General features: G+C 37.6%; 1 protein-coding gene across 1 annotated transcript; it reads right to left on the bottom strand.

Annotated features, from left to right (window-relative positions):
• Window positions 1–777: 777 nt before the first annotated feature.
• ttr (transthyretin (prealbumin, amyloidosis type I)) lies at window positions 778–10822 on the bottom strand. Its single transcript, XM_034673626.1, has 4 exons — window positions 10757–10822; window positions 1817–1959; window positions 1606–1741; window positions 778–1097 (listed from the first exon to the last, which is right to left on the bottom strand). Exons 1-4 carry the CDS (start codon window positions 10799–10801, stop codon window positions 990–992), a joined length of 432 nt encoding a protein of 143 aa, XP_034529517.1. The 5' UTR covers window positions 10802–10822; the 3' UTR covers window positions 778–989.
• Window positions 10823–13674: the final 2852 nt, after the last annotated feature.

Genomic DNA, 13674 nt, shown 5'->3' with positions numbered 1-13674 from the left:
AATCAATGAAGCATGGCATGGAAATATCAACCTGTGGTACTGCTAAGGTGTTATTGAAGCCCAGGTAGCATTGATATCCGCCTTTAGCTCAACTCTTTGTGAAGTTTTGGTTGGATTTCTAATCTTCCTTTTGACAAAACCTCAGATTTGCTTTGGAGTTCAGGTCAGACAAGTTAGCTGGCCAGTCAAGCACAGTCTTATCATGGTCAGCAAACCGTTTGGTAGTAGTTTTGGCGCTGTGGGCAGGTGCTAAGTCGAGCTGGAAAAGGAAATCAGCATCTCCTTAAAGCTTGAGTAGATGGAAGCATGAAGCACTCTAAAATCTTCAGACATGGCACCAGTGTCATTCCAGACTGTGGAAACTTCACACTGGACTTCAAACACCTTGGATTTTGTGCCTCTTTGCTGTTCCTCTGAACTCCAGGACATTGATTTCCAAATGAAATCCAAAATGTACTTTCACCTGAAAAAGGACTTTGGATCACTGAGCAGTGATCCAGTTCTTTTTCTCCTCAGCCCAGGCAGGGCACTTCTGAAGATGTCCCTGTCTTGTTTCATATTAGTAACATGACAGTTGTAACTGTAGCTTTTGTTTTCCATCTTAATGAAATGATAGAATGAATATTGATTTCTTTCTTTGAAAGAACATTTTCAATCCTCATTTGTTTCTCTGAAAGTGTGAATAATAGAGTAATGGGTTTCAGACAGATTCAAACAACAATGACAAAAGAAAAACATTACAACCAGTGAAATGGTGTGGCATATTGGTGTGTTTTAATTAGTTGTTGTTTTTTTTGTTTTACAATAAAGGCAGTCCATGGTACAGAGGAATAAGATATGCCCTTGATACACACACAATTTGTTAGTAGCCTACATTTTTTGATTACCTTGGACCAGCACTGAAATTTAACTAGGGAAAAAAAATCTAGATGTATTCTGCCCAACCATATACTACTAAATTTCTGTTATTACTAAGAATGGAATAAGTATTACTGATGCACGTCTGTGATCACTGCTGTTGTGGTGAAGGAGGACGGGCTGATTAGTAAGGCAAGGGTATAGTGACGATGACCCTCAGCATGGGCCTCAAACACCACCTGCACACACACACACACACACAAACAACAATGGGTCAGAGTCAAATCTGTGTTTGGTTACACCCCTCTGGCTGATATTTAGGTTTACAGATTGTCAGAAAGGACGGAATGACAACAGTTTTACTTGAAATACAGTACAGTATGAAAAGATCATTTCTGGCCACATTATATTGAGCATAATGTTCCCTTGTATTAGACAAAAACAGCAGTAGGGCAAAAAGCAGCTGGGGCATGCTTATGTAAATACTGCCAATTTCCTGACATCAGTACTTTTTGAATGATCAAATAACAGAAGATAAGCCTCCCACACATGTTATACAATGTGTTATAATCCATCCTACAGGGTTAGTATACTCTGTTGGAGCTCTGTCAGGTGTTCTCTCTGTTGGTCTATCGAACTGAAGTCCAAATCAAATATGTAGCAAACATACTAAAAATGAATGTAATCAAATAAACACAGATTCTTCAAATTGTTTGGACATGGACTTGTGATGCTTTTTTATCTCACCTCAGCTACTTCATGGAACGGCACACTGCCCTCGCTCTTCCAGTAGGTCTTGGTATCAAACTCAACACGATACACTCCTGCGGGGAACTGCTGCTCTGTGATTAGGTTGTGGACCTCTCCGGTGACATCTGTCACTCTGCAGGAGGGGACAGGAAAATCTGTCTGATAATTTTGTGTGCAAACTTAATCTTGTATTCGACACTGTACATACCCGTTGGCGATGTGAATCCATCCTCCATCAGCGGTCTTCTGAGACACCTTGAGTGCTAATGATCCAGCTGGAGTCCCTTTCACTGCGTCCAGGATTTTCACTGTCAGAGGGCACTTCATGTCTGAGCCTCCATGCTTCTCCTGCTGCACAGCAACAGGCTAAGACAACCAGTCATCTCTTCTTCTCATTCTACTAAAACAAGCCTCACTCATTTACAGAACATGTTAAAACAAGTGTGTCTCATACATTATGATCTCTCAACAAATGACTCAGAGAGAAGAGAAGATCTTTAAAAACTACAGCCACTAAATAGTATTTCAGGTCAGAGTGCAACCAAGTCTTGCACCACAACAGAGCAGGGTACAGGAGATTTTACTAAAGTACCCATGCCCCCTTTTCCCAGGAGGAGTAGCTCACTCCACAGTTTCAGTCAATTTCAGCCCAAACATTCACCCTAGTTCTGCCTTTTATTCTATTTCATTATTTGGCCAGTGACTTGAACATATTCTGTTCTGTAGCTCATACAAGCCTGTTATCTCTAGTATTTAAAGCACAGCATTAGCTGAACAGTATGTACATTAGGAGAGTTCTCGTCACAGTCAGGTCACTGAACTAATTTCTGCTCCACGGATCGATTACTTTAACTAACCTGGAATGCTTTTACATACACTGGAAAAAATGCCCCTCCAAAAACAAGAAAATAAAAACTTATTTCACTGTACTTTTACCTTGAAATAAGCTAAATGAAATTGAAAATTTGTGAAAATTAGCTTGGTAAAATTTCTTAAAATAAGAAGTTATATTTAAAAAAACTCTGATCTTAAAATTAGCAAGGAAATCTTATTTTAAGCAATAGTTTACCAGTATTTTAAATCTTAGTGTCTCAGAGTAAGACAGAAATGATAACAATTTGTATTTTTTCTCTCAAAAAAAGATTTCTGCACTAATACATTTCATGTCAGCTTCTTAATTTGAGATATATTCACTTATAATATAAAATAAAAAATAAGATTATAAAGTTTAATTTGAGCATTTTGAGGTGTAATGTCTTCTCATAGTTAGCTGGATATACTAATATTCAGTCATGTTGTTCTTTAGGATAAGCCAGCTATGCTCAAAAGTAGGTGTTTCATAGTGTGCATGTAGTTTGAGGATGTATATTTTTATCTAATTTAGAAGAAACAGTGCCTGAAAACTGTAACTGTAGCCTTACCTTAAAAATAATAATAATAATAATAATAATTTCTTTCTTTCTTTCTTTCTTTTATCAATGGATCAGTTTTCGAATAGATTCTCCAATAAAATACATTTACTTAAATCAAGTAAAGTGTTTGTCTTAAATCAGGATCATCTGTCTTCTACAAATAAGCTCAGCTTAAAAAAATTTATGAAATGTAAAATAAACCTTGTTTCTTCTAAATTACAACTCAAAACAAGATCATTTCAAGACTGTTTGACTTAACAAGATATTTCAGATGCATTTTCTTAAAACAGGTCCCTCTATTTTGTTCAAACGTTACTTGTTAAGTAAATGTACCTTGAACCAAGTGGAATAAGACATTTTGACTAAAAATGAGACCTTTTCACTTGGTAAGATTTTGAGTTTGTGCAGTGTAAAAGTTCTCTTTTCCTCAGTTAGGTCAGAAACTATTTGCTAATGTTGTTAAAAGTGAGAGGAGAAGTGGCAGCTCCAGCTCCAGGATGGTATCTACGGAGAAAGCCATGTCTCGAGTGTATTTTTAAAAATGAGGACAGAGAGCAAGGCAAAATATTAATTTCAAGTAGTCTGAAAGTGACCATTTTGCTAATCTAACCTCATGTCAGAGAATATGAGATGAAAGCATCACATTATTTGAGCTCACGTATCATTTTATATAAATTAAACTCACAAAATGTCACAGGATTACAATTCAGCTCTTCTTGAACCTCACTCTTCAGCCCAAAATCCACCAACATGAGTCATCAGCTTCTTATTTACATAATATCTACAGAATGAGGTGGAGTTAGGTAGCACTTTGTCTAAATCTATAGTTTGGCTAAATGAGATCTACATTATGTGATACATTTTTCTTCTAAAAACACAGTTAAAGTTTTAAATGATGTAATCACACACACACACACACACACACACACACACACACACACACACACACACACACACACACACACACACACACACACACACACACACACACACTGACCGTAGGGGCTGGGGCCGTGTGGCAGAGAAGCACAGCAGAGGCTAGAAGCAGACAGTGTAGTGTTTGAAGCATGATCCTGTGATGAATAGTCAGACTGACAGAAGTCACTTGTGTTCACACATGATCTCTCCTGTCTCAGACCTTTTATAAAGGCTGCTGTACTTCCCATGCCATCACTCCCTCCATTCCTCACCCAGGAATGGAGGGAGCGCTGCCAGCTCATGAGCCACGTCAATACCTGGACAATGAATAACTCAGCCTCAATCAGCTTTAGGGTAACCGTTTGGAAGCTTCTTTGGTCACCATTTACTGAATGATGTATGTTGTTACTAGCACAATACCTGGAGATATAGTAGTCAAAGACAATGAGTGAAGCATGATGCACATGCTGTACTTATATGTCAGAAGTATTTATATTGTTAACATCACTGAATGTCCTGCATTCCAATTTTTCTGCAAAAATACATCCACACTGAGAATATTAACATTAAAAGTGTTTGTGTGATGTGAGGGTGAAGTGATGCATTACTGTGCAATGAGCATTTTTACAGTTCAGGCTGCTTTAGTGGGAGCTGGTTCTATTTAAACGACTCATTTCACAGTTAGCTGCTTTACTTCAGTGATTCCCAACCAGAGGAGTAAGCCACTTATACAGGTCACCAAACTAAAGGAGAGAAAAGCAGAAATAAAACTTAGGCTAATTGTCATGCAAGAAGATTAGAATATTGTCTTTTTGCTGAAACTATTAAAATAATTTTGATGAGTAGACAAAATTAAACTTGAATCTTATATGAATGAGGTCATGTGATTAAATGGTTCAAAACATCTGTGTGCATTTTTAAATTAATATAAATGCAAGTGTAGTTAATAAGGTAGTGTATGTGATTTAATGTAAACTCCTGATTTAAGTGTACTGTAGCTGTCAAACAAATATCATTGAAGAAATATATTACTTCCGTTACTTCATAGAGGTATGAAGTAATGGGATAATTCATATTGTTCTCCAAAGTTCGTGGGTCTCTCAGTGGTTGAGTCTTGTTGCAGTTATACCATAGACTGGGGTTACAGTGGTCTGCTTTTTCATCACATCCCAACTGCGGCAGATCACCTCAATTAGGTTACGTCATTTAAAGTTGACCAAGCACCTTCTTGGGGCGCACCTCAGGAAAAGGGTGCGTTTTACAGTGTCAGTGACACGACTGAACCCAATCCCCATTTCCTGAATGAGAACCAGCAAAAGTAAACAGAAAAGAAAGGAAAGAAGAAGAGGAGGTTTAAGGTGCCCATCACTCCTAACACAATGCAAACAATAAAAACCAAGCAAGTGTCAAAATATCTTAGTACACTTTTTCTCAATTGTTTACACACAAATACTGGTACTTGAGACACAATGACCACAACATGTGACCCATGCACCAACCCCCTGAACAAATTTTGCTAAACTACAAGCACAATTCCTGCTTTACACTCAAATGTCAGTTCTAAAACACACTTTTTTTCAAAACACTACACACAATTCTCTGTATATGGCACAATTTTCAAGAAAATGTCTTCTTTTCACAGGGAACACAGTCATTCAATATTCTAAAGTTAATTGTCCTACTATGCACACTGACTCATCACATGGGAAAACACCTGTCACACAGTTTTAAAATTAGCAGTCAGGGCTTTATTTCCCCCGCTGCTTGGCCACGGAAAACATTGCTTATGATGTGGATGAGGAGCTGTGGCCAGACCGAAACAGAAGAGAGGATGCAACATGGTTTTATTTTTTACTGTAACTGCATACAGTAAATACTTCTGTTGTTTTTTATGTAGATCACTGTATGCGCAACTTTGTGTTGGTTGGGATGTACACTGTGTACACTGTTTTTTGGGGGGGGGAAATAAAACATATTTGTCACCGTGTATTTGTGTGTTTGAGTATAAAAACAATATTCTAAAATATTTTATAACAAACTTATGCATGAACTGTCTGTAGTAAGTGTAACACTGAACAAAAAAAAGGCCTACGTCATGATGAATGGAACAGAAGTGTTTTCCATTCATCAGAGTGTTTTACATTGAGCACATCAGTGTTCAACTGGTTCTTATAAATGTTAAAATCATATGGTGGTTTGTGTGTGTCTTTTGAAAACAAAATACCATTTTGAGAACAAATAACATCGTTTTGAATTTAAAGTTTCATTTTGCAGGAGAATTGAGGGCTTTTGTCCATTGTGTGTGTGTTTTTTGATTTGTGTGTAGAGTTCTGAGAGTATGAGGCATGCTTTCAGAAAATGTGTGTAAACAATTGAGAAAAACTGTAATATAAGCCCCAAACACCTGACAAGCCCTAAAATATCTAATTTAAAACCAAAAATAAGACTTGGAATTGCTTGTTATCAGCAACAAAATTCTGCCAATTTATGGGTATGAATTTGTACTTGACATTGTCTTGACACAAGGAAAATGTATTAATTCAAAAAACTTATTATATTTTCTCATTCCACTAGCAGATTTTTTTAATCATTAAAGTCAATTCAGGTCTTTTTGTTTTGGCTTGTAACATCTTAAATTAAGGCATTTTTTATGAACTTGTCAAAAACACTTGCTTATGCCTCTGAAGTGTAAGTAAGTAAGTAATACATTTTATTTAGTATAGCACCTTTCATAGAATAAAATCACAAACTGCTTCACAGAAAAAATATTCAATTTAAAATGAAATCATAAAAAAAATAAAATCATAAAACATTAAAAGAAACAGACAATAACATAATTAAAACATTAGTCTGTACAAGGTGAGTCAAAGGCCTGTTTAAATAAATGGGTCTTTGCGAGTTTTTTTAAAGGCGACAACAGAGACAGCTGAACAAATATTAACAGGAAGAGCGTTCCACAATGTTGGTGCCCCCACTTCAAAAGCACGGTCACCTTTTGTCCTTAGACGAGCTCGAGGGACTCAAGGGAAGTGTGAAGCAGTATAACTACAAAATGAAGTAATCAAGTAACTGAGGAAATACATTTAGTAACGTTGTGCTATCTTTAAAGAAAGTTTACAAAGCTTTGAAATAAAATGCAGCCTTTACTTTGGATGACATATACTTTGACTAACCCACCAGAAGGTGGCATAATGATCCCAGAAAGTGAATGCAGGAACTCCATTACTAACTCCATTACTTGAAGTCTGATCATAAGGTTTTATTAGACAGGAAGAATCCATTTGTAGAGTCAGTTCTTTTTGAATTTGTTCTATAGACTTTATTCTGGTTTTAGTCCCATTAAGAAGATAAAAATACTATTTTGTGAAGTGGAAAATAGAATTAAAGTAGTACTGCTGTCACGAGGAGCCCCTTATTTAAAAATGAAAACAAAAACAAACAAGTTTATTGGTAAGAGTCATAAATTGGTCTGCAGTCGCACCTTCATAAGTGAGCTGCTGCATATTGAGGTACAACAAATGTGTGCAAGCGAGCAAATGAATAGGGAAAAACCAAAAATAAAGAAGGCTAACACAAAGAGGTTCCTTTAATTAAACAAAGCTTTACAAAGATAAGGAGAAAACTAAGACACCACTGCTGAGCAACTGACAGTAAGCAAAAGTATCTGGAAGACTCAGGAGAACTCCTTAATACAAACACGGAGGCCGCTAGGGACACCTTAGGATTTGGATTAAGGTTAGGGTTATGATTATGATTTGGATTAAAGTTATGACTAGAGTAAGGGTTATCATTAGGGTTAGGGCTATGACAACGATTTGGGTTATGATAAGGGCGAGGGGTTTTGATTAAGGTTTTGATCAGGGTTATGATAAGGGTCAGGGTTATGACTGGGGTTTAGACTAGGGTTTGAATTAAGGTTAGGGTTTTGATTAGGGTTATGACTAAATTTAGGGTTAGGGTTTGGATTAGGGTTATGATAAAGGTCAGGGTTATGACTGGGGATATGATTAGGGTTTGGATTAGGGTTATGATTAGGGTGAGGGTTATGAATAGGGTTAGGGTTAAGGTTTAAAGTTTAGATTGGGGTTAGGGTTAAGGTTAAGATTAGGGTTAGGGTTATGATTAGTGTTAGGGTTATGAATAGTGTTAGGGTTATGAATAGTGTTAGTGTTATGATTGGAGTTAGGGTTATGAAAAGGGTTAAGGTTTGGGTTAGGGTTATGATTAGTGTTGGGGTTATGATTAAGGTTTGGACAAGGGTTAGGGTTATGATTACGGTTTGTGTTTGGATTATGGTCATGATTAGGGTAATGATAAGGGTTAGGGTTTGGATTAGGGTTAAGGTTAAGATTAGTAGTATGATTAGGGTTAGGGTAATGAATAGGGTTATGATTAGTGTTGGATAAGGGTTATGATTAGGGTTAGGGTTATGATTAAGGTTATGATTAGGGTTAGGGTTTGGATTAGGGTTTGATTGATACAATTAATTAATCAATCAATCAATCAATCAACGTTTATGTAGCGCAAAATCACAACAAATTTGATCTGTTTCAAACAGAGCAGGGGCCCGTTTCAGGAAGGAAGTTTAACAAACACAGAGTCAAACCCTCAACTCTAGGTTGATGATCTCTGAGCTGTCAAACTCAGAGTGATTGGTTTCAGAACAGGTGATAACAATTTTTTCAATCAACTCTGAGTGAAGGTAACCTGAGTGAAGCTCGTGCATGAGGATATAAAAAGCCCTCCTCAATGGAACACAGATAACATGATTCACCATGGCAACAAGCGAAAAAAAAAACCTTCATCCTCCTTCTTCTCCCCAGTGGAGTTGGAGATATTAATGACTGCATATGCAGAAAATAAGCATATCGTCCAAAACAAAAGCAATACTGTGGCAGCAGCAAAAGAGCGAGAGCTGGTGTGGCAGAAAATTGCTGACTACTGAGTCAATGCATGAAAAAAGAAACATCCTGAGTGTTTCGCTACTTAAGTGGTTTCCAAACTTTTTCTGTGGCCCCCCCTTTGTGGCTATAGATATTTCCATTTTATTGTGATACGTTTTTTCAGAAATAAAATGTTTTTCATTGAAGTAGCTTACACAGAGTAACACAGAGTAGCGGAGACTACAGCCATCGATCCTACACATCTTTGACTTAAAAATATTGAGTTTAACACTTTGAAGCAGGTAGAGCCTCGGTCACAGATGAGAATCCCTGCAGCAGCTGTTTGATGAGCATGGCTCAGCTCTGAAATGTCACAGGGTAACACAGAGGAGGGGGTCCGATCTATGTTGTTGTCTGTCACATATCACTCTGCTTCGCTACTGTGTTTACCTGCCACTTCACTTCTATCACATATATACATAGTTGTCCTAGTAGCAATGCAGAGCTGGGTGTATTGTTTTTATTAATCCGTGCCGGCCCCAGTCTGCAGGCTTCAGTTTATGAGTGGGGGTAACTCAGGTGAAGCAAACCTGCCAGTGAGTAAGTTAGTTTCACGGAGTATGTTGACCGGGTAACTGAGTCAGCGTTACGCTAAACTGGTTTTGACAAACCAAAAAACAGAGTTTCCCTCATTTCAACTAACTTTTCTTTCCACTTAACCTGCTTTCTGAAACGGGCCCCAGGTGTACACCATACTCTATGTTATATTACTAAAGCTAGGGTTGGTAGTCACGGGAAACTAGCATGAATTTGAATGTAGCATTTCCTTGGGACTCCGTCTAACCCCTCCCCCCCACCCCTCGGAGCTCCTCCAAAACGACTCCCAGCTGCATATATAATCGTGACTGATTCAAAACCGGTCCTCAGCACATCGATTGTGTTTTGCACTACATCAACTCATGTCTCACTCAGCGGTAAGAAAACACCAAAACATTCTCATAGTGAAAGTTAAAAACACAAACAAACATGAAATGTACGTGCAGGAGGCGGGCAGAATGGCAGGACGGGATTTGATTGGTTTCATCATTTGGCTCCTGATGGCAGGGATTGGTTGGTGTTTTCCCAGGTTTACTCCGGCTGTAGATAGAGGCTTTTTTCACTCTTTTTTTAAGAACACATTATGTATTGATTGCCATCGGGACATAAAGATCATTTTAACCAGTATGACAAAAAGTGTATCTAAATCTGACTACCAACCCCAGCTTTAACAAAAACCCAACATCAAGATAGGGTAAAATCCAGTCCCATCTTATAGACAGGACTCTCTCTTATCTCATTTTAATCAGACATGAGTAGAGCAATTTGCAGCATTTAGCAAGTTACAGAGGCAAGGAAACACTGCCCTTTAACAGGCAGAAACCTCAAGCAGAACCAGACTCATGTTTAGTTTGGTTTAAATGACAGAGACATTGCACAACACAATTGCTAAGCCAGATTTAGCTAAAGGAGCTAAATTAAATATGTGCTTCCAGGGCAGGAAGATCTAAGACCACACAATACAAATGATCTTAAAAGACAATGTAAGACAGCCATCTGCCCTGACTGAGATGTCGACCAATAGGGATAGGCTCCGCCCCCCCTGCGACCCCACACAGTATAAGCAGTAATGGAATGTAATGTTGGGCTCAAAATGTTTGAACCTGATGAATCCTGCTGACATTGTAAGTAAAAAGGTGAGGGTTCACTGCTCAATTTTGACACAGATCACCTTCGAGGAACACACAACCTGACTGATTGGCGTTTTATATAAAATCTGTTCAAACTGTTTCACAAGGAAATATAGACCCATAATGTAATAGTGACAAAATCTGTTTTCCTGTAACAATGGCAGCTTTATAAACTGGTGTGCATGTTTTAAAATGTAAGCATATTTACCAATAAACAACTGATTATGCAGAAGTGTGTTTTCCCAAAGGTCATAAGTGATGCTGTACAACAGGTCTGACGGGTGTCAGGCTGCAGGCACTCTTAGTTCAGAGCGATCGCCTCCACTGATGTGAACACCGACAATGTTAACAGGTGCAAATTCCTCTGTGCTAACATTCTTGTTGTCCAAGCCAATGTGTTTTTAATGCACAGGTGTCAGCGTGACACTGCAGTGCAAGCAATCAGGTGTCACTACCTCAAGGCAAAACAGAACAGATTCCTAAGGGACATGACAACAAGACGCCTCAGAGTGTCTCAACATTAGGTCTAAGTAAACACAAAGTCAAATGGCTTAACTGCTGCTGATCAGATGAATCCATTTGAGACAATAAAAGATGACTGAGAGATTTGTTTTGTATCACCAAAATACTGTCAGGACTCAGAACTTTTTTAAAGTAACATATAGAGTTTAAAATCAAAGACATAAATGTTAGTTTTGACGTGAAGGATTACTCTCAATTTATTTGGAAGGCGAGAAGAGGAAACCACAGAGAAATTATAATGGGGGGTGTTAAATCACACGAAGAGCTGAGTGAAGCAGACGTTGACCAAATTGAAAAAACAAACATAAAGCAACCATGAAGTGCAACAAAGTGTGGGATTTGGCAGGACTCAAGGACTGGTTGAGTGAGAAGAGAATGTCAACAGAAAAGTTACTGGGAAGAGGACCTTATACAGGTGCTACACATGGCAATGGAAAAATGTTTTTTTTTTTTACTTCACAGTGATTGAAAATGTTAACTTTGATTGCTAGTTAAGTTTCTTGGTTTAGACATATACAAATAATACCGATAATACCAAAAAATAATGCAAAAAACACACCTCAGAATGGTTTAATCCAGCCACACTAATTGAATCTATAACAGTGATGCTGGCTAATGTTACAACTTTGATGTGAGATAATAAATTCTGTTTAATGTTTATTCAACCCATAAGAAGCCTGATAGGAATAATGCTGTAATGGAAGTGCTTCCAACTATCAGGGACTATTTCTTAGGTGTATAAAGAAAACACTTTGAAATCATTAGAATCATCCTGAGATTTATACTTAGAGTCAACTTATTTGTATCTCCATTTGGTAGCCAGGTAATTATTGGTATAATGTAAAGTGAGTGGGTGGTTATGCAAAATAGAATCCTGATGGGGTGAGACAGGACTGTGGAGCAAAACACCCTGAGGGATATCTGTGGATTTCTCATGAACTGGCTAATTCTGGTACATTTTAATGTTTAGTAAGGATCCTGTACGCAAGTATGTTGTCTGATCTTATACTCAGTTTTTTGTTATCACTCCGCCCTTATCATTACAATTTTTTTAAGAAGATGAAAAAGTATAAAACATGTTAATAATGTGTTGACATGGAAAAAGAGCACCCTTACTGTAGGAAAAAATGACATAGTGTAGTTCAAAGATGAGCTAGCATTCCCAAACTGTGTTTTTCAGGGTACATATTTTATTGGTAGTAGTACATTTTCTGAAAACAAGTTGAAATAACCAAACTACTGCTTTAGCACACACACAATAAGCTCACATACAAGTGCAGACAGGTCGAGTCATAAATCAACTCCAAACATTTTTTTTATGTAGTGATGTATATTTATAGTTCTGCTGCAAGCAAGTAAAAAAATGATGTTTATCTCACACAAACTGGATTATATGGTAACATGAACAAGAAAGAACTGACCCAAAACCAAAATTCTAAATACAGTATGGGTACTTGCTATATTTACATCAGCAGTATTTGCCATTGGATTTATAGAATAGGCATTTTATTGTAGTCAGGTTGAAAGAAAAAACACAGAACTTTTATAAAAGCAATCTCAATAGAGATTTATGAGTTTTTATTTTCTTTTTTATTTAGTCTAAAATGTATTATTGGCCCAGGAACCTTTAAAAGCTGGAATAAAACATGCATTCTATATCAAATGAACCCTGGAATAGACATATCAAAAAACACTGAACAGGTTTTATGCCATATAAATGGGGTATGAGCGGTCCCTACAGTTAAAAATTTATATCTATTTACAAAGAAGTGATTATTATTTCACAGAACAAACAAGTAAGGAAAGCTTCAACTAGAAAGGGGTTTTGAGCTACTGATGACTCTTATAGTTGAGGAATAATGACAAGAAAAGAGTAGAATTGAAATCAAACCTTTCTATCAGCGCCCCTATAAGTGGAACAGCACCGAACAGCACCCCTGCACCAAGTGTTACTGAATTATTAATCATAAATGTGTCTGTGTTCTACAAAAATAAACTGTTTCCATACCATATTTCTATGAAGTGCACAACTATATCATCTACAAAAAATCAAGACAAGGTTTAGCTCAGTGGCTAAGGCCAGAGATATACTTGCTGGATTCAGCTGGGTCATGAGTGTAATTGTAAATAAACTTGACAATTCTCGAAACATGCTACTGAAAGACACCACAAGAGGGCACGCCAGAGAGCACAGGCCATATACAACAACTGAATTAGCTGGGTCTCAATGCCCCAGTGAGGGATACATTCCTGAGTCAGCTCAGGCAACTGATGAGCACCATTAACATCGCCCCTGCTCAGTTTTTCCAATGTTTTCCTCCTTTCACAAACTTAAAAGTCTAATGTAGGTTTCAACATTGAATAATCAAACTGAACCTATGTGTCCCCAGTTTTTCTAACCAGCATGTTTGTTGCTGTGCAGTGGCAATGACATATCATACAGATATGGAAAACTGTGGACTTGATCCAACAGCTTGTCATCGAAACTGTCTTCCAATGTTTTCCCTGCTGCTGTGTTGACTGTCACATCTACAAAACCCTTGCTGTATTTGTGGATATTGCACCTCACGTCCATGTCACATTCATTTTTGAGGGTTTGCGCAG

This window comes from Notolabrus celidotus, chromosome 2, assembly GCF_009762535.1.
Source record: "Notolabrus celidotus isolate fNotCel1 chromosome 2, fNotCel1.pri, whole genome shotgun sequence".
Taxonomy (NCBI): domain Eukaryota; kingdom Metazoa; phylum Chordata; class Actinopteri; order Labriformes; family Labridae; genus Notolabrus; species Notolabrus celidotus.
The sequence above is the reverse complement of the archived record's forward strand: the minus strand, read 5'-3'. Positions and strand labels throughout refer to the sequence as shown.